The 21459-nt window shown below is 41.9% G+C and overlaps 1 protein-coding gene across 25 annotated transcripts in view; it reads left to right on the top strand.

Moving 5' to 3' along the window:
• The first annotated feature begins 316 nt into the window (after window positions 1–316).
• The window catches only part of cacna1bb (calcium channel, voltage-dependent, N type, alpha 1B subunit, b), a 74251-nt gene continuing 53108 nt past the window's right edge, over window positions 317–21459 (top strand). For 23 of the 25 annotated variants that reach the window (XR_003749154.1, XR_003749153.1, XM_028972775.1 and 20 more), the window contains exons 1-3: window positions 458–960; window positions 1786–1891; window positions 5032–5171. Coding sequence is in view for 23 of the 25 variants with exons in the window: in XM_028972775.1 (XP_028828608.1) it covers window positions 701–960; window positions 1786–1891; window positions 5032–5171 (506 nt within the window). In the remaining 2 variants the exon portion in view is untranslated. Of the gene's footprint in view, window positions 383–457; window positions 961–1785; window positions 1892–5031; window positions 5172–21459 lie in introns of those variants that run through there. The other 2 variants (XM_028972759.1, XM_028972776.1) reach the window with 2 other exon arrangements.

Genomic DNA, 21459 nt, shown 5'->3' with positions numbered 1-21459 from the left:
AAATGCTTATTTCTGAGACAGCATAATTAGATAATATTCGGTTCCTCACACGAGTTCTGGGAAACGCAGACGCGTATATTTATAGCATATTTCATATTTCATATACATATGAAATAAGCTGGACAAAAATGTTGACTTCATTGCATTCATGAATTTTTTTTAAATTCATAAAAACAAATAAATTGGCGATGAGGAGCGACGGAAAGGCCACCGCTTGCGTCTGGTGAGAAGTGTGGCGCAGGTGGCAGAGCCAATAGGCTACTTTCGGTCACGTGCGTCTCTTCAGAAGCGTCCGTGCTTTCGGAACGGAGTACATCTGGGAAGGAGCGCCGTCGCGTCCGATGTAATTCCCGTTTACGTCCGTGCGTTAGAAAACTATTCGGTCAGTGACATTTTTATTTTTTTCGTTTTATTGTTTTTTTTTTTTTTATAAATTCCCGTGTTTGGCGCCTGCCATGCACCTGCTGCTTTCTTTGGTCAATACTCTATACATTTTTTTGTCTCTCGTCGATTTACTGAAGCACGTTCGCATGGGAACTTTGTGTCGTGTTTGAACTGTTCCGAATCGGGATCTGGATGAGAATCGACCGACGCCCATGGAGACCGGGGCGCCGCGGTGCCGCTCCTTCCTCCGCCGAACTGATGTAATGTAGGGATTTTTTTTTTTTTTTGTGCCGGTTGGATTCTGTCCGTGTCTAGAATGACCCGCTTCGGAGACGACCTGCCCACCCGCTATGGAGGCGGGGGTCCGCCGGGCGCCGGGAGAGGGGGTGCCCGGCCGGGCGGACCCCCAGGCGCCCAGAGGATGTACAAGCAGTCGATGGCTCAGAGAGCCAGGACCATGGCTCTGTACAACCCCAAGCAGACGAAGCAGAACTGCTTCACCGTCAACCGCTCTTTGTTCATCTTTAGCGAGGACAATGTCATAAGGAAGTATGCCAAGAGAATAACGGAGTGGCCATATCCTTTCCCGGGTCATACATTCATGCCAAACCGGTGAAGGAGCTTCTGGTGGTGCCACTGGACTCCAGACCGGGCTGCACCTTTCACTTGGTTTGTCTGGGTGTGGAAAAAAAACAAAACAACAACACCGGTGTGAGTTGTAGGACATCTGCAGGGTTATTAGTGGTGAGGATGTGGCCAACGGTCACTGGTTCATGAGGTTCACCAGAAGAACACCTTCTCACAAAATTGAAAAGGTTCATTCAAGCCAATCTAAACAGACCAAATGATTTCACCTTGTCTGTCCGTTCTCTTGAGACATCCCCCCTTTCACACAGTTGATCCTCATTCTATTGTAGGTGCTCTTTGGAAGAAAATGTTGTCTCAGAGAACAGTATATTCGGGTGATGCACGTCTCTTGGGGTTTTTTTTAAGCAGATGAAAGCTCCATAAGACCTTGTGTGAGATGTGATGTGGCGTTTGCGTTAAACATGGAGTGAGTGGAGTTGTAAAGCACAAAATGGTTAAAAACAAACACAAAATATTTAACAGACTGGAAAATTTAAAAAAATGCATTACGTATTTGTAGATATTGAAGCAAGCAGTGTTTATTAGATTGACTTTGTAGTATACCATAACTAAATAGTTATTCTGAAATAAATTAAGCTATTTAAGAATCCACATGCATACATGTATACACACCCACACACACACATATACATGGTGAAACATTGTCAGACCTCTCTTTTTTTTATTTTTTAAGAAAATAAATCCACATGCATATAACTTTGCTTATGTAGCTTTTTCCAAAACGAAATGCATATGTTTCCTTGACTTTCACACTCCGTTCGAGTATATGATTCTGGCCACCATCATCGCCAACTGCATCGTATTGGCTCTGGAGCAGCACCTGCCAGCCCAGGACAAGACACCCATGTCAGAGCGGCTGGTAAGTTCAGCATTTCAATACATTTTTTCTCCAGATGCATCGTCATCCGCCCCTTTTTCGATGTCTCCTGTTCTCTCACTATTACACTAATGTTGAATCTCCACTAACCACTGCTTTGCATCTGGATGGACTATTTGAACTGAGACAGAGAGAGACTGATAGTCACCCCCACTTCCACTCCAGCCTGGCCATGTCTTCTTCTGCCCGACACAGTCGCAGCCAGTAAAGGAGACTGTGGGGTTCCTGGCTGGGTTCTCATTAGTGTAGCTCTGCTCCCTCTCACCCGGCAGCTCTCAGCGTGACAAACACACGGGCTGTGATCACACACTGCTCATACACACCGTTCACGCTGGCAGTGTTGTGTGTATCTGTTACTATTCTTCTGAGCAGGAAGACAACATATACAGCTGCATGGCCAGCAATATCCTCTTGAATATACAGTACAGGCCAAAAGTTTGGACACACCTTCACATTCAATGTGTTTTCTTTATTTTCAGGACCATTTACATTGGTAGATTCTCACTGAAGGCATCAAAACTATGAATAAACACACGTGGAGTTATGTACTTAGCAAAAAAAAAGGTGAAATAACCGAAAACATGTTTTATATTCTAGTTTCACCTTTTGCTCTGATTACTGCTTTGCACACTCTTGGCATTCTCTCGATGAGCTTCAAGAGGTCATCACCTGAAATGCTTTTCCAACAGTCTTGAAGGAGTTCCCAGAGGTGTTTAGCACTTGTTGGCCCCTTTGCCTTTACTCTGTAGTCCAGTTCACCCCAAACCATCTCGATTGGGCTCAGCAGTGACTGGAGGCCAGCTCATCTACCGCATCACTCTCCTTCTGAGTCAAATAGCCCTTACACAGCCTGGAGGTGTGTTTGGGGTCATTGCCCTACTGAAAAATAAATGATAGTCCAACTAAAACGCAAACCGGATGGGATGGCATGTCGCTGCAGAATGCTGTGGTAGCCATGCTGGTTCAGTGTGCCTTCCAATTTTGAATAAATCCCCAACAGTGTCACCAGCAAAACACCCCCACACCATCACACCTCCTCCTCCATGCTTCACAGTGGGAACCAGGCATGTGGAATCCATCCGTTCACCTTTTCTGTGTCTCATAAAAGACACGGTGGTTGGAACCAAAGATCTCAAATTTGGACTCATCAGACTAAAGCACAAATTTCCACTGGTCTAATGTCCATACCTTGTGTTTCTTGGCCCAAACCATGAAGACCTGATTCACGCAGTCGCCTCTTAACAATTGTTCTAGAGATGAGTCTGCTGCTAGAACTCTGTGTGGCATTTATATGGTCTCTGATCTGAGCTGCTGATGACTTGCGATTACTGAGGCTGGTGACTCGGATGAACTTGTCTTCAGAAGCAGAGGTTACTCTGGGACCTCCTTTCCTGGGTGGTCCTCATGTGGGCCAGTTTCGTTGTAGCGCTTGAGGGATTTTGCGACTCCACTTGGGGACACAATTAAAGATTTTGCAATTTTCCAGACTGACTCACCTTTATTTCTTAAAGTAATGAGGGCCACTCATTTTTCTGTAGTTCTTGCCATAATATGAATTTTAACAGTTGTCCAATAGGCCGGCACAACATAACTGATGGTCCCAACCCCACTGATAAAGCAAGAAATTCCACTAATGACCCCTGAAAAGTCACACCTGTGAAGTGAAAAGCATTTCAGGTGATGACCTCTTGAAGCTCATCGAGAGAATGGCAAGAGTGCAAAGCAGTAATCAGAGCAAAGGGCGGCTATTTTGAAGAAACTAGAATATAAATATATAGTTATTTCACCTTTTTTGTTAAGTACATAACTCCACATGTGTTAATTCAGAGTTTTGATGCCTTCAGTGAGAATCTACCAACATAAATGGTCATGAAGATAAAGAAAACACATTCAATGAGAAGGTGTGTCCAGACTTTTGGCCTGTACTGTGTATATTTCACATAATAACATGCACACTAGAAACAAGTAACTTTTTATTTCCTGCTTTGCTTTCCTATGAGAAAAAGTGTGAATGAACCTTGTATATGAGATATGAGAGAAACTGAAACTGTATATTTAACAGAGTGAGAGTCTGTGTCGTGGTCTGATAAGGTCGTTGGCGTTGTCTCAGACTGGGCTGCTAGCCTGTGTTTCGTAATTAGAGCTTTAATTGTGTTTTGTGATTAGCGCTGTAATTGCATTTGACATCAGGGACAGAGATGAAATTAAGCCTGGAGGAGTGGTCAGGATGGACCCTACAATCACTACCTCATTCGCCACCCTGAGTCAGTGTTCATACTTACAAAAAAACCCACATTTTATACCATGCAGGAGCTACTAATAGTGCCACGGGACTTCAGACTGGGTGGGACCAGCAGCTGTTGCTTTTCATTTGGTGTTTCTGGATTAGGGTTTTATGTGATGTGAAGACTGAAACAAAAAGAAACTCTTCTCAGGTTCATTCAATCCAATCTAAACAGACCAAATTATCGCAATAAATATAAACGTTACCTTGTCTATTCGTTTTCTTGCGACATCTCCCTCCTTGCGAAAGACTCCAAGTTGACCCACGTTCTTCAAATTCACCTTTGTCTAAATGTAATCTCTAAACGTTCCTTAAATGTGTCCTCAGACTGCGGAAGTGGCAGTTCACTCTGTCTTACAGATGGATTCAAGAATCTGAGGCTTTTACTGTAAGTAATAAAATGATTCTGACCACAGATCCTCAAGATCTCATTAAAACAGGGTGAACGCTGGTAGAGAAAAAGAGAAAGAAAAGCTGAAAAGACGAGTCCTTAGTTGTATTTTTCCCAGGATGTGGTGATGAAGCCCAGTGACGTTTGAATTGACCTTGTTGATGCACACATGTACAGACTCTCTGCTCAGATGGTGTGTTAGTGGTTGCAGCAGGTGACAGCAGGTTGGTATATGTGGTGTCTGCTGGTGCCCATAAAACCACAAGGGTTAAAAGAGGGTTAAAACTTACTTCCTCAGGAAGAGCGATGGGTTTGTGTTTCGGAAGCTTTACTGTAGTTCGTTAGTTGTGTGTGTATTGATGTGGTCATGCAGTTTTTATCGAGTTCCTTCTTGCAAAAAATGAAATCTCTCTCTCTCTCTCTTCCTGTCTCTCCCCCTTTTCTCAGGACGACACAGAGCCCTACTTCATTGGAATTTTCTGTTTTGAAGCAGGCATTAAGATTATTGCCCTGGGCTTCGTGTTTCACAAAGGCTCCTACCTTCGCAATGGCTGGAACGTAATGGACTTTGTGGTCGTCCTCACTGGGTGAGTCCTGCTGCTGTGTGTGCTCTCGCATACACATGGGTCCTAATGGATGCTCACCCTGATTGGATAAGACCTCGGGCTTATGGTATAAAATGTGTCACGGAAAAAGACGGGCACGGTGTGTGCATGCGTGTGTGTTTGTGTGTTGCTGGTTGAACTGATTTTTTTCTCGTAGACGCCTGTCCTTTCTAGTGTAAACAACCCCAACCCTTTAGGAAAAATGTCCAGCAACCAAGATGCAGTGAGTTGTGAGACAGCAGCAGGTCCAGGGTTCTGTGGCAGGGTTGCCTGAGATGTAGCTGCTGATGAAAATTGGTTAAAGGTCACCTATTTCACTTTGTGAGATTATTTACCATTAATACGAGTTCCCCTAGCCTGTCTATCATCCTGCAGTGGCTAGATATGCTGATAGGTGTAAAGAGAGCTTTGGCCATTCTGCTTCACCATTCAGAGAGCGGCAGCTCTGAATGTATGATCTGGAATTTATCCCCTTATGATGTCACCTCCCTTTCTTATGCTTTTTCCACCCAGAGAAATTCCCACCCCTCCACTAAAACATTCTCGCTACTGACCGCCATGGATTCCAAACGTGTGAAGCAATGCTGTTGTTCAGTGATTGGATGTAAAAATGAGCACAAATGTATTTTTTTAAAAACCAGCTACAAGCTACAGACACCGGTGTGTCCTGGGGTAATCTCACTGTGGGACTGAATAAATGTGGCTGTAATTCTGCACCAAGACTGTGTTTCCGTAAGAGTCTTCAGATACAGTATTAGGGGACCACTAAGACCGATATAAAAGCAAAAAAATAAAATATATATATATATATATATATATATGAGAGAGAGAGACATTAAACAGTCTGGGCTGTAGCTTCTGATGAACATTGCTTAAACACCCTGAGCTGTAGTTTCTAGGCTTAAGGCTCTCTGAAGTTTCCACAGAGCATTTGAAATGATGAGTGTTGACATCGCTGTGGAGATTCTGTGTTTGGGTGAGGGTCTTCCTCACATCTCCATATTTTCCCCCCCAATGTGCCATGTTTATATTCTTTTTCTTTAATAGAAGGGCAAGTGGTTCCACTATGGGAAGATGGATGGATGGGCACTGCCCAGGGTTGGTGTTCATAGAAATGAAAAGTGGAGAAAATGCAGTGCCAATGATAATGAGAATGGCACATGCAAGAGGTGGAGACAATAATATATCTGAAGCCTGGAAAATGAATGGCAACATTATTGAAACAGACAGTAAAAGCAGTCCTGCCAGCTGATCATGTGACCCAGGGTTATCGCTCTGTTGCTCGCTGAAGCTTTTTGAAGGGGTGGAGCTATGTTGCCTGGGTGACTGTTGCCATTTGTTGCCTAGACAACAAGCCCCCAACCCAATCTTGTCCTGAGCTGACCCAGAGCTACAGCTCTGTCGCCACAACGACCCTCATCTTCATAATCTTCTTGCCGCCCACTGCTGGCCTTTTGATTTCCTGTTTGGTCCCAGAACTGTGATTCAACTGTCTACTAGGCTTAAATCATCCACGTTATAATTCAAAAAATGCAAAAAAAAGTCAGTCAGTCAAAAAATCTGCATTGCTCAGGTATACATTTATTCGTTCATAAAATGACTTTTATGTGTGGAAATAATCCAATCGACCCACCAATCATCACATCAAATGTGCTCATTAATAGAATTCCCACTAGATTTGGGACATGCATTCTGCAACTGGACCCCATTCAGTAAGACCATTGGTTACTTTGAGCCCTGAGAAATGTTTGATGCATGCCATTGTCTACAATATCACAGTATTATGCATGATAAAGTTTCAATTTGGATGAAGGGGCCAAGCCCAAACCCAGAAGATCCAGCAGACATGTAGTGTCTCCCCTTGAGAACCCCCTGTCAGCCTTCAATGTATGTGTTCTCCTGCTCTGTTCTTCTGTCGGTCTCCTAGATGGCTAATGCAAGTCAGACAGCTAATGGAAGTTGATCTGTTTGTTTTAATAAAAGCTTTAAAACCTGCTCCTCCTCTGGGGTCAGAAGGACCTTTAATCTCAGCCCATGAGACATTATGAGGCAATAATTAGAGACTGAGCCACAGCCCCAGGCTTAATCAATGAAACACAGAGAGAAAGGGGTTAGGACAAATAGTTTTTGCTTTGGGATGGGAAACTTGTGCTGTGCAAAATGGTCCAAGTAGAAGAGAAGTGCAGACATCTTATATGTACGTTTGTGTGCGTACGTGCAAGTGTACACTTCACTCTTTGACTGCATTTGTTAAATGGATTTGTCAATTGTCAAAAAAGAAAAAAAAACATTGGTGTTAAATTTGGGCTAAGACTATGCTTACGCTTTAAAGAGGTCTTCATACCCAGATGTGCATTTATGTGTGCATATTTATGTGTGAATGGATATGTGTGCACATTCTATTGCTGCACCCGCCTCCTGTGTCCTGTTGTTTCCTCTCCTGTCTGACTCACCTGAGTGAATACTGAGCAGATACCTGGCTGTGGAACTCCAAGCCGGTGGCCAGAAGACAAATCTGACAGGGGACGTCTGACAGGAGAACTGCTGCTCTTACAGCAGCACAGAGACCAGCTGCAGCATGACCCTCTATAGCATCTCTGTAATAGAGTTCAGTGTTGACTGGCATATATGAGGTTAGAAAACTGAATCAATTATTTCTTGAAACCGTATTCAGAAAATTTTTCAGAATTTTCTGAATATACAGTATAGGCCAAAAGTTTGGACACACCTTCTCATTCAATGTGCTTTCTTTATTTTCACGACCATTTGGCCACCCTTTGCTCTGATTACTGCTTTGCTCGATGAGTTTCCAGAGGTTGTCACCTGAAATGCTTTTCCAACAGTCTTGAAGGAGTTCCCAGAGGTGTTTAGCACTTGTTGGCCCCTTTGCCTTCACTCTGCGGTCCAGCTCACCCCAAACCATCTCGACTGGGTTCAGGTCCGGTGACTGTGGAGGTCAGGTCTCCACTTTTTGTTAAGTACATAACTCCACATGTGTTCATTCATAGTTTTGATGCCTTCAGTGAGAATCTACCAATGTAAATGGTCATGAAAACAAAGAAAACACATTGAATGAGAAGGTATATCCAAACTTTTGGCCTGTACTGTACATTCAGATTTTGGGTGTGGGTAGAGGTGGTTTGGGCAGGAAAAGAAATTTAGGGTGAAGCCGCTTTTAGCTGGTTTATGCTCTAAAATGAATAGAGGCATTACTTTTAGCAATCGTAGAAAAGCACCCTAGTATTCTACGTTCCTCAAGTGCATTATTGTGATTTAATTCCCATGAGTTCATACAGCCAATTAAAATCCAAGGTCATAACTAACCGTGGAATAATGCAGAGTTGTGGAGCTTGGATGACGATGATTCTGGTGCCTCTATTTTCACCTGACCAGATACGTCCTACTGAAACTCGTAAATACTTTTTTTCTGAGCATGCTGTGTGTGTTTGTGTATGTCTCTCAATTCTAGCCTCTCAAGCCTCTGTGGAACTTTGTGGAGATTGTTGTGTGGTTTGGGAGTTAAAGTAAAAAACACACAGGGACACTGCCTCAAAAATCTAATTCACACAGTCTGTCTGTCTGTCTGCCGGCCATCTTTCCCCGTCTGTAGTTATTAATTTTTTTCCTGTCTCTCTGAATCACACGTACACACATATACTACGCAGGAAGAATGAACAGCTGTGCCTTTTGTACTGGCCATGCGAGAGTGTGTGAGGGTTAGAGAACAGATGAGTTTATCACCTGAGGTAAAGCAGAGTAAACGCCCGTGTGCGCCACCCCCCACCAATCAGCCACCCTTTCCTTCGTCACTTGTTTCCTGCCAGATGGTCTCTTTGCTATTAGTCCATACAGTAGACTGTATAGACTCTATTGCCCTGGGGTGCCATAAAGCTGTGTGTGTGTGTGTGTGTGTGTGTGAGAGAGAGAGGGAATATGACATTCTGTATGCTCGTAACCTCAGGCGCTGATTAAAAACTCAGCGCAGAAGCAGACAGGGAGGCAGTGACCCGTCAGGTTGTGTGTTTCCTCCCGCCACTTTTTTTTTTTTTTACGTGCACAGGTCCGTGAGTTCATTACACAATTAAAATCATGCACTGGCATCTTTTAACCTCTGAACAGAACAAGAAAGGTGTGGGATTTCCTGTGGTCTGTAAAATGAAAAAGAACCTTTTCTCTACACAAATGAAAGCAGCTTCCATATGAAGCCATTTTTCCGTGCCTTGGTTCTCATCCTACATCCTGCCCTGCTCCCTGCTGAGGGATTTCACTGTAAAATCCCTGTGTCAAATCTTGCTGAAATGCTTAAACTGGGTGTTGCCACTGGAGTCGGAGACACTCAGCTTAATTTTGTCATCTTTAAGAACAGCAGCGAAGCACTGCTGCCTGGACCTCAATGCAAAGCTGAGCTTCTGCAGCAATAAACACAATTTTTGTATGATTCTGTTTTAACATCCAAACTATTGCTTCACTGCCCAAATTTATATGAACTTAACTAATCATGTTGAGAAAATGGACATTTAATACATTTACATGGTTTAACATGCAGTATTCTAAAAATTCTCAATAAACCTTCGAGTGCAGGTCGTTACAGACTTTCCAGTGTCAGCGTGTTGAGACTTTATAGATACGTTCAGGTCCATAAACGAGGAAATTGACCTGCAGTATGAAAGGAGGGTTAAATAACACTGAGGCTTCTTGGTAGTGGGCGCCTCGTTGTGTCACGCTGAGAGGCAACACAAGCCGCCGTCTTGGGTTTGCATTCACCCCCATTAGACCCTCCTGCTGTGGTCGGTGTGAGAAATTAGTCATCAGCGTTCTGACAGCAGTCAGAAACAATTTGGTGCAAAGCAGCGGGCAAAGACTCCACCCAGCGTGCAGACACAGACGGGAGAGTCTTACATCTCTCACCAAACACTGGGTGCTCAGTAGGGAGGACGATAAGAGAAGCCCACAGCAAGAGGAGGAGATTGAGAGAATGGGATGGAGAATTAAAGAGAATGGAAGGAAGTGAAGTGAGGTCTAAAGGACCTGTGACATTTGCGGTTGCTAGGCCTGCTGGGAGAGGGTCACATTTTAGCCAATACGCGCTCCTTGTGTGATTGGTATTTATATCACAGGGTCTGCTGTGTTCATGCACTTGTGTAAATAACAGGGCTGTGGGTTCAGGACTTGTCAGGAAACCTGAAATTTCCGAAAATGTTGGGTTGCTAGACCGTACTAGCAACATTGCTTATAACACACCTGAAAAGTGTCTCTTATTATATAGATATATAGATATGAGTACACTTTATACTAGATATCCATTTATTTATTTACTACAGTTCATTTTCACATCCAAAAAGAGGTTCATTGTCAAGAGAAGAGAAGCGTACCTCTACCTACCTTATGAGTCAGTGGTCTCTTTATGTCAGCGGCCTCACACTAATATGCTAGATAGGATGTTGTTTCTGTGTTACACACACTTGACACATATGCACAGTGTTTGTTGAAGTTTGCAATCCTTTTAGAATGTGTGCATTTTGTATGGAAGAATGTGCTTATGTTCCAAAACAGCTTTGTCAATCAAATCCATCTATCCATTGGCTGGCTGGACGGATTTGACTGACAAATGTATGTTGAATTTGAAAATTTTACATGATGTAGTCTTTATTTTGAATCTTTCCGTTATACCTGTACAGTATTTGCCTTGTAGATATGAAAACCCAATGAATACAGTGTCATAATAAAAGTGGTAATTCTGTGACTGAAACGTTCTTTTTTTGGACTGCACCCTTGAGTCACTATGGTGATAGACTGGTAGCACAGTCTTCGTGGATCCATAATGCCTAGATGAAGAAACATCTATTTGTGGGGGAGGGACAAGCAGATAATGACTGCTGATGGCCTTAATGCTGTCTTCTCTCGTCAGAGCCTGAATGGAGATAAAAAAATGTCAAGAGAAGGACAGAAACAGGAAGGAACAGACATTATGTTCTTTCTATCGTCATATCTTTTCCCTCTTAGACATATGTATCTGGCTGTCTTTCTTATAAAACTCCTTCTTTATGCAATTCATGGCCTGTGAACTCCCTGTGTCCATATCACTGTATGACACTCCACATTTGGGCATAACAGTGTTATATAAAGTCAGGTTGTTTCTCTCTCTGTCTCTCTCTGTTCTGTTTATCTGTTCTGGGAATAATTACGACCCCAACCAGTGTTCTATCACCTTGCACCAATATTGACATTTAGTCAATAGTAGATTTATTAGTTATTTCACGCCATTTTGTCCTTCCCAGCCATAAAAAGCATGTGTGTGTGTGTGTGTCTGTGTGTATGAGTGAGTGAGAGAGAGAAAAGGAGAAATGTGATGTGACAGGACTGGAATTGTCTATTTTTCACTGTAAAAACAAATATGTGTTACATTCACCTCTTCATCTGCCAATCAGTCACTCATATTTATCCCTCTGCCTTTTCCTCTCCCTCCCTCGCCCTCCTTCCTTCCCCCTCTGCTGTGCTCCAGTAATTCCAGTGAAGTCATCGTTATGTTGCCTCCCAGTTTCTATGGCGACGATTAGGGAGCTGTTGCCAGTACAGCTCACATGTCAGTAGTACTACCAACACACATGCACTGATGCACTCAATGTACACAAAGCCACAGTGCAAAGACGCTGCGCTGTGTACTGTGTACACACACAGGAAGTCACACCCGCTGCCTTACCTAAAATTATGCCGTTTCATTACAATTTCATGTATTTTCAGTTTACTGTCTGCTTTTTCTGTTGCATAAAAATTGGCAGTAATGGATTTTATATACACACACACACACACACAGTCTGGGAGCAGAACAAAATCTGTGAATATCTGATATCTTTATCACATTAAAAGGTATGGATTGTGGTAACTGTAGATTTAATCAGGATACAATTAACAGTCACTAATTCCAATGCAATATTTAAGGTTAAATATGATATAATACTCATTACACTAGTGCTATAGCTAGGTTGGTGTCAGGTGTTGTTGGTTCTTAAATGGCTGTTATGCAAACAATGCAGTGACATGTCAGTGGTCAGCTGTGGTATCCGGATGGTAGCCAGCATGTGGTTTAGTGTATTGTGCCACTAAGCTTTGCTGGTGTGACTGTCACCTGTATGCAGCTGCAGGTTCCTGGCAGGTTTGCCGTTACTGCTTAGCAGCTGCGGGCTAAGGATAATGAAGTCTTTCAGCTCTGTATCTGCTAGAAATAAGGAGGAGGGAGGGTCAGAAAGACTTTTTAACATGCCCTTTTTCATTTTATTTTATTGTATAGTTATTGTATAGTGATTGATGCAAATTATATGGTTTTTGGTAGTCTGTTGGCAGAACTGAGTGAATTAATTCACTGGTGGAGTCATATACTGACAGGCATATTCTGACAATGGGAGCGAGAGTGAGGCAGAAAGATCATGTGTATGTGTGTGAGGAGTATTGTTTTTGCATGTGTGTTTGTGTGCGATAACAGTTTTCTGTAAAGACTGGTGTTGTTGCACAATCATGAGTCAACAGCAAAGGACCCTTTACTGAGGAATCACAGAAACAGACGCACAAGTAGCCGTCTCTCTGGCTCATGAGACACATATGAAATGAGCCGGGGTCCCTGCTGAGTGGCTTCAAGGGGTCATTTCATGTGACTCCTGTTTCTATGTACTGTAAGCTAAAGATACTGTGGCGTGTGATGATGTTTCTGTGTCAGTGCATGTGTCCAACTGCTGTCCTGGTGCGCGCAATCAGAAGAACTTTTCATCTTTGTTTCGTTCTACGTGGCGCTACAAGACCCCAGCTGGTACAACATTACCCACAATCTGCTAACATTGAACCCTTTTCATCACATTTAGAGTTCCATGCTGTGGCATTAAACAGCGTTAACTGCTGGTTTAATGAACATGTGCATTTTCTCACACAGACAAAGTTGAAATAGATCCAATTATGGCACCCAAAAATCCTGGAGCTGGGGGTTTTCAATTATCTTAATAGCTGTGTTCTGCATACTTTTACCAACATTCTCAAAAAGATTTCTCAACTAAAACACAGGCACTTCTTATTGTCTTTTTAGATACAGCAAATATAATGTGTATTATATGTGCTTTCAAGTTACCACCGATGAAGTGATCAATTCCGGTTCATTAGGACCCGGAATACAATCTTTTTATTCACTCTTGTTGTAGATTCTGTACACAAGTTAGACAATAAGAAGTTTACAAGTTAATCTAAATATTCTCTAAAGAGGAAGGTCTTTAGCTGCCGTTTGAAAATACTCAGTGACTGAGCTGTTCTGACCTCAAGGGGAAGTTCATTCCACCACCGAGGGGCCAAGACAGAGAAGAGTCTAGATGAATGTCTTCCTTTTACCTTTAGTAATGGGGGGACCAGTACTGGAGGCTCGGAGTATATGAGGTGCAGTGCGAGGTGTAATAAGGGCTGTGAGGTAGGATGGTGCTACTCCATGTTTGGCTTTGTAGGCCAGCATCAGTATTTTGAATCTGATGTGTGCAGGTACTGGGAGCCAGTGGAGGGAACGTAGCAGAGGGGTGGTGTGGGAGAATTTGGGAAGGTTGAAGATTAGTCGTGCTGCTGCATTTTGTATGAGTTGTAGAGGTCGGATGTTACATAGAGGTAGACCAGCTAGAAGGGACTGGACAGTAGTCCAGTCATGAGATTACTTAGGACTGAACCAGTATTTGGGTGGCCTGTGTTGACAGATAAGGGCGGAGTCGTCTGATATTGTAGAGAAGGAATCTACATGAGCGGGAATGATTGCTGATGTGAGTCGAGAAGGAGAGTTGGATGTCTATTGTTACTCCAAGGTTGCGGGCTGTTGCAGAAGGAGAGAGCTGCGAGTTGTCTAGGTAAATAGCAAGATCCTGATGTGGTGAAGAATCTGCTTGAATGAATGTTAGATCAGTTTTGGTGGGATTGAGCTAGAGATGATGGGCTGCCATCCAAGATTAGATGTCTGTTAGACATGCAGAGATTTTGGAAGCAGCATGTAGATTTGAGGAAGGAAAAGAAAAGAGGAGTTGTGTGTCGTTGCCATAGCAGTGGTAGGATAATCCATGTGAGGAAATGACTCAAGTGATCTTGTGTAGAGGGAGAAAAGGAGAGGACCTAGCACCGAGCCTTGAGGGACACCAGTGGAGAGTCTACGTGAGGTAGAGGTGGATCCTTTCCAAGTCACTTGGTAAGATCACTCATCAAGGTAGGAGGCAAACCACTGCCATGCTGAGCCCTGAATTCCAAGCTTGTTCAAGATTGGCAAGAGAGTCTTGTGGTTAACTGTGTCAAATGCTGCAGAGAGGTCGAGGAGAATAAGAACCAATGACAGTTTTGCCAATCTGGCCGCATGTAGCTGCGTGGTAACAGCCAGAAGGGCCGTCTCAGTAGAATGAGCTGTTCTGAAGCCAGACTGGTTAGGATCCAGAAGGTTGTTCTGTGACAGATAAAGTGATAGCTGAAGTAATTAACTATAGGTAGGCTCTTAGCACGGCTCAATCAATGTATCTCTCTTCTTTAATAGACAAGAACAAAAAAAATTCCAATTCTGTAGCCAAACTAACCAGGAATAAGACACACATGGATACTATCACTCAATATCATAGTATCAAATAAATTACGAATGAATTTATTCGAATGATGGAGTTATTTGAATAACAAATTACTCCATCAACATTACTAAGGAAAATAATCTTCAAATAGCAGACCATCGATTGGAATGCTTCAACCATTTTTAAGAGCCTGAATTAATTAAACTAATCTCATCGTCAAATCTGCTTACTACAAGTTTCCAAGTAGCACCCGATGTTATAAATCCTATATTAATTTGTGGCTTAGCACTGGCCATGTACCAAGTTCGTTCAAGGTAGCAGTCATTAGACCCCTGATTAAAAAACAATCTTGATCGCAGTCAGCTTTCAAATTATAGACCGATATCCAACCTTCTGTTTAGATCAAAAATTTTGGAAAAACTCGTAGCCCAGCAGCTAAGCGCGTACCTAGACAGCAACAACATTCATGAAGTATATCAATCGGGATTTAGACCTCATCATAGGACTGAGACAGCACTGGTTAAAGTGGTTAAAGACCTGCTGTTGGCCTCTGTTCAGGGACGCATCTCACTGCTTGTCCTGCTTGATCTGAGGGCAGAGTTTGAGACTATTGATCACACTATTCTCATTGACAGGTTAGAGAATGTTGTTGGGATTAAGGGAATAGCCCTTGTATGGTTCAGGTCATATCTGACTGATCCGTATAAGTTTGTGGACATCAATGGTGATTCTTCTTCACATAGTAAAGTAGAGTTTGTGTTCCACAGTTTAGTCTGAATTGTCTGAAGGATATTAGACAGTTCATGCTTACCAATTTTCTTCTGTTAAACCCTGATAAGACAGAAGCTCTTGGACTTGGGCCTCAAGTAGCCAGACGTAAGCTGGATACTCTGGATAGCCTTTCTATCTGACCAAGTGCAGGTCTCTCATTTGATTCACATGTAGATAATATCAATAGGATAGCATTCTTTCTCCATAAATATCGCAAAGATAAGAAACATCATGTCAATGCACGATGCAGAAAAGATGGTCCACACCTATATCTCATCAGTGTTAGATTACTGCAACACACTAATGTCTGGGTGTTCTAGTAGGTGCCTGAGTAAACTTCAGCTAGTTCAAAATGCTGCAGCCAGAGTTCTAACTAGAAGTAGGGCATTCGACCACATCCCCCTGGTCTTATAATCATTGGCTACCCATCAAATTTAGGATTGACTACAAAATCCTACTTTTGATCTATAAAGCTTTAAATGGTCTAAAATAACTTTTAGTTATTTACAATCTGCCACACCCCCTGCATTCAAAGGGTGCAGTGTCACTACTGGTACCCAAAGTACAGAAGTTCACAGCTGGGAGCAGAACCTTCTCATATAGAGCTCCGCAGTTTTGGAACGGCTTACCGGTCAGTGTCCAGGACTCAAAGTCTCAGTGTTTAAATCTAAACTGAAAACACATCTGTTCACTCTGGCCTTCAGTTAAAATCCCAGACACATTGTCAACTATTAAGTCTACTTTATCATGCAGTCACCCTGTCAAGCACAGACAGTGTTAAATTCACCTTAGTTATGCTGTCCTAGTCAGGGTACCGGGCCACTGTTGCACAAATGTTACCAGTATAACCACATATTTCTGTACCAGGTGTACAATGCCACCCTCTGCCACTGCTTCTGTTTGCTCTCTCCGAGGTAGTGAATCAAGTGCTACTGGCAGACTCCAGTAAAAAGACCACCAGATGAATCCTACTCCCTAGCAATGAACAGCAAACAAGACGACTTAGCACAAAATGAACCAGAGGGTCTCCAGAGTTTTTGACTGGTAGTGGCCTAGTGGGTAACACACTCGCCTATGAACCAGAAGACCATGGTTCAAATTCCGCTTACTACCGTTGTGTTCCTAAGCAAGACACTTAACCCTAAGTTGCTCCAGGGGAGGACAGTCCCTGTCACTGCTGATTGTAAGTTTACATTTACATTTACAGTATTTATCAGACGCCCTTATCCAGAGCGACTTACAATCAGTAGTTACAGGGACAGTCCCCCCCTGGTGTCTTACTCAGGGACGCAATGTTAGTAAGTGGGATTTGAACCTGGGTCTTCTGGTTCACAGGCAAGTGTGTTACCCACTTTACCCACTAAATTGCTCCCGGGGGGGACTGTCCCTGTAACTACTGATTGTAAGTCGCTCTGAATAAGGGCGTCTGACACATGCTGTAAATGTAAATGTAGGGTCTATTAAGACACATTGTATGTGATTATGGGCCATATAAGAAATGTTCTTGCCTGCTTTTAGAACTATGAATCTCGGAAAGGTGATTATTGGGTGGATAATCATGTTCACCTGTGTATGAAGCAGCCTTGTTCGTGTCTGTTCGCCGTCGGGTCATGTTCCCTTGTCCTGTCTACCATGTATTAAACACTTGTTCTGTGCGTATGCATCCTTCTGCCTCGCCATGTCCAGCCATCGTGACTGCATATCTAATGTATGTAATAAATGTAGCAAAGTAAGTGTCGAGTTTCTTATTCACAAATGTATTCAAGTAAAAGTAATTGTCACGTCGCCGTCTAGGGGTTGGGATGCCAGGCCCAAGTGAAATATTGTCCTTTTATTTACAGTGAGTAGTGAACAACCAACCAAACCTAAAGTGCCTATATACAAAAACATCACAACAATCCAGCGGAGGACAACACACAATGAAAGGAGAGACTATACAAATACACAACAAAGCCATAACTAACCACACTAATCACTAACACACAACAAAGGCTTCTCAAACTCCAAACTCTCCTCTTATTCTCTCTCGCTTCCGCTTCCTCTTCCTCTTCCTCCTCTTCCTCCTCCTCCTCCTCCTCCTCCGGCTCCACAACAATGAGCATCGATTGGTGGTTGGAATGGTCCTTAAATGGTCCCTGGGCCTGTGCGTTGATTGGCTGGTAGTTGACGAGGGAATTGGTGGGCGGAACCATAATCCAAATCTCCGCCCAGTAGACAGCCTAAAAGGGAAACACGCACAAACACAGAGCACCCCAAACATTCTATGGCCTAAAGGACGTAACAGTAATAGTATGGTGTTGTAAACCTACTCATATAAGTACATATTTTTTTAAAAAGTTACATCCAACCCACACACTGAACAGAATGCTGTATAACAAAATGAGCAATCTATGTTTTTTTAATCAGTTTTTTTCAGTTGGCTTTTAATAATTATCCGTAGATAATTTGCAAAAAAAAATCACATTTGCAAAGGGAAGTTGCAGGTGCATCTCCGAATGTATGTTGCTTTTAAATGTTACCTTTTATAATAATCATAATATCAGGAACAAACATTTTATGCAGGTTATGCTAAACATTGGCTAATGACGTCATTAAAAATGTTTGACAATATGCTGATCATTGATCAGTGTATCAATATTTTATAAACTTTCATTTCTGCACAGACATATGTCCCTGTTTGTCCCTATTTACTTAAGTAAAAAGCATGTTTAATGGCACCATTTACTTGATCAATCATTCAAAAAGCAGGTTAATATGCACTGAGTAATGTTTGTTTTGTTCTCAGTAAAAGCATGTTGGGAATTTGTCCAAGCTGAATGCATTTTTTATTCTGATTAAAGTAGTAAATAAAGCCTGTGCCAACCTCCATTCTGGAGTCTTATGGAAGAGATGATAGATGAATGGTCTCTCTGCTGTCAGCTGATTGGGAATCTCTTACTTGACCAAAAAAGTTCAACAACAACAATACATAGAACTCCAGCACTTTCACTTTCACCTCCAATCACTCCGGACTCTTTGCACAAAATCACTTTGCACAAAATCACTTTGCACAAAATCACTTTGCACAAAATCACTCTGCGCTTTTTACTTTACTGCTCTTTTTTTTTTTATGGCTCTTTTTCTATTTTCTTTAAACATTGTCTGTAACTCATTTGCACACTTTCACCCTACCAGTTACACATATTTTATGTTAAAGATGTAAAAGTGTAATATTTGGTTATGTTTGCAATATTTGCATATTGGTTCATTGTATACTTGCAACATTTGCAATACTGTGGTCTGTAGTAGTCGCAAAAAACATTTCACTGCACATCATACCGTGTATGACTGTGTATGTGACAAATACAATTTGAATTTGATTTGAATTTGAAAAAATATTTTTCTGCGTTCATCCTTCCTGTTATTCCAACTCAAACCCTGTAATAATAGCCTTCCTCTCATTCGGGTCAGTTCTGGTGGGTGTGGGTTTCTGAAAAGGGATAATTTGTGAATTTGTGTCACAAAGAGGATGTTGGGGAAATAATCATTTGGTTATTATTGTCAATTTTTTGTAATCTATAAATTGCCTCAAATGATAATAGCTGGAAGTGACTCATCCAAAGTTATTTGAGGCAAGAGAGAAAAAATAAGTACTTTTTGTTATTTGTATTTATTTATTTTCTAATTCTCCTAATTTTCTCTGCAATTAGAAAGAGATCAACCAAGGACACATTAGTGGGCGCATTAATGAATCTGGCTTTTGCTTTCAAATGAGAGAGGGAGGGAGAGAGAGAGCGAGAGAGAGAAGACACCACACTGTGCCACAGGGTGATGTTTTAATTGACAGAAGAGGAGACTCGCCAGAGATTTGGGCTCCATCCACAGCTGAACCCACAGGCTGCAGACTTCCTGCTGAGAGCTGTCTTTAACCCTGCTTTTTTCACAGGCCTCAGAAAACATGACAAAAATCATTCCTCAATGTGTGCTAAGGATGCCTGGGTATCACACACTCACATCTTTGTAACCGTTTTTTGTTTCACACTCATCCTATTCTGTTCTGTCTTTTCAGCCCAATGGGTCTCCCTTTCTCTATATTATCACATTCTCCTGCAGGGAACACTACTAAAGACACATTCACACCATGGCATGTCAGGTCATTAGGTAGAAGGAGCTGGAGGTGTGCTCAGGGCAGATGAGGTGGAGTAGATGTGAAAGTGAAATGATTGTCATTGTGAAAAACTGCAGCACAGCACACAGTGACACAACGAAATGTGTCCTCTGCTTTTAACCATCACCCTTGGTGAGCAGTAGGCAGCCATGAAAGGCATCTGGGGAGCAGTGTGTGGGGATGGTGCTCTTTGATTTTTGTTTTGTTGAGCCACTCCGTATGCCGATCCGGTGTTTCTGTTTGTTAATGCTGTGGTCTCAATTTACTGATTGTGTGTACCTTTACACAAAGGTACACATTTTAGATTTTTATGTACTTCTACCTTGTCCTGTATCTCGTGCTTTTTGTAAAAGTAAAACCCCTGTTTCAAGAAAGTTGTGCGAATTCATCCAATTCTTCCTGCCAAGCCACACCACCATGACAAGTCTTCACCATGTGTGTTCAGGTATAGGTTTGTGTGAGGTTTTCGGTAAGCTCCCTCCGGTGAGACATTCTCTTAAACTTAATTTACATTTACATTTACGGCATTTATCAGACGCCCTTATCCAGAGCGACTTACAATCAGTAGTTACAGGGACAGTCTCCCTGGAGCAATTTAGGGTTAAGTGTCTTGCTCAGGGACACAATGGTAGTAAGCGGGATTCGAACCCAGGTCTTCTGGTTCATTGGCGAGTGTGTTACCCACTAGGCTACTACCAGTCAGTCAGTACATCAATTTAATCCCAGATCGCAGTACAGATGTGCGAATGTTACTGTTACTGTGCATGTCTATGGACACTAACTTTTGTTAAATAGTAAAATAAAAAAAATGATACATTAATATATTAATAAATGGGTCCATGGAGTATATAGAGTATATAAACAACCAAATAACTGTACCACACTACCACTGTAAAAAAAAAAAAAAAAAAAGCCATGATAGTAGTCATAGTACTGGTGTTAACCTTTTGTTCAATCTAGAGATCCAACAGGGAACATGGACTCTGGCATTAAACCAGACACAAGTGATAAATTGTAATTTAACCTTTGACCCTTTCGAGTGTTATAACAATAGTGTTTAAAAGTGTATAAAAACAAAACTGTTGAGCACATGCATGTTTGAGCTTTATGGTAAATCACACAAGACAAAAATGATAATTTTATTCATATACAATAATGTTAAATACTGTATGTGCATGTTGAAGTGCATAAAAGTGGGGGTCTTATTAATTATTATTAATAACATAATTAATTAATAATTAATTATTAATAACATAATTGTCATGAATGAGGCTCTGTTCATTTTTGTATAGGGCCTCAACTCAAATGTGTATTTGCCAGAGACAATTTGCATTTTTGTTTCTACTTGTTACTGTTCGGTGGTTGATTATGTACGCTGATCACATCCTTTCTGGGAACATGAGTGAAGAGACTATCTCCCTTCTTCTCCTTTGGAGTTAATGTATCACAAGTTTTTTTTGTTTGTTTTAAATTGTACACTATACAATCTCTCACGTTTCTCCAATAGAACCAGCCATAGTTAAATATTGTTATAGAGAGAGAGAGAGAGAGACTGTGTTTGTGTGTGTGTGTCTGAGTGACAACAGGTGTCAGTAGGTGAATATGAGCTGCATGCCTGCTGCTGATGGTATCATTTGCACATTTCCTGTCTGTTGCTTGACACAAATGTCACATAGACACTGCACTGCTCTAAGGAATATAAATATACTTATCTCTTTGTCAGGACTTTCAGAACCTAGAAGCTTCTGAAATATGTAAAATAGCACTCCAACAATTATCTATTCACTATTAA

The sequence above is a fragment of the Denticeps clupeoides genome, chromosome 3, assembly GCF_900700375.1.
Source record: "Denticeps clupeoides chromosome 3, fDenClu1.1, whole genome shotgun sequence".
Classification (NCBI taxonomy): domain Eukaryota; kingdom Metazoa; phylum Chordata; class Actinopteri; order Clupeiformes; family Denticipitidae; genus Denticeps; species Denticeps clupeoides.
The sequence above is the reverse complement of the archived record's forward strand: the minus strand, read 5'-3'. Positions and strand labels throughout refer to the sequence as shown.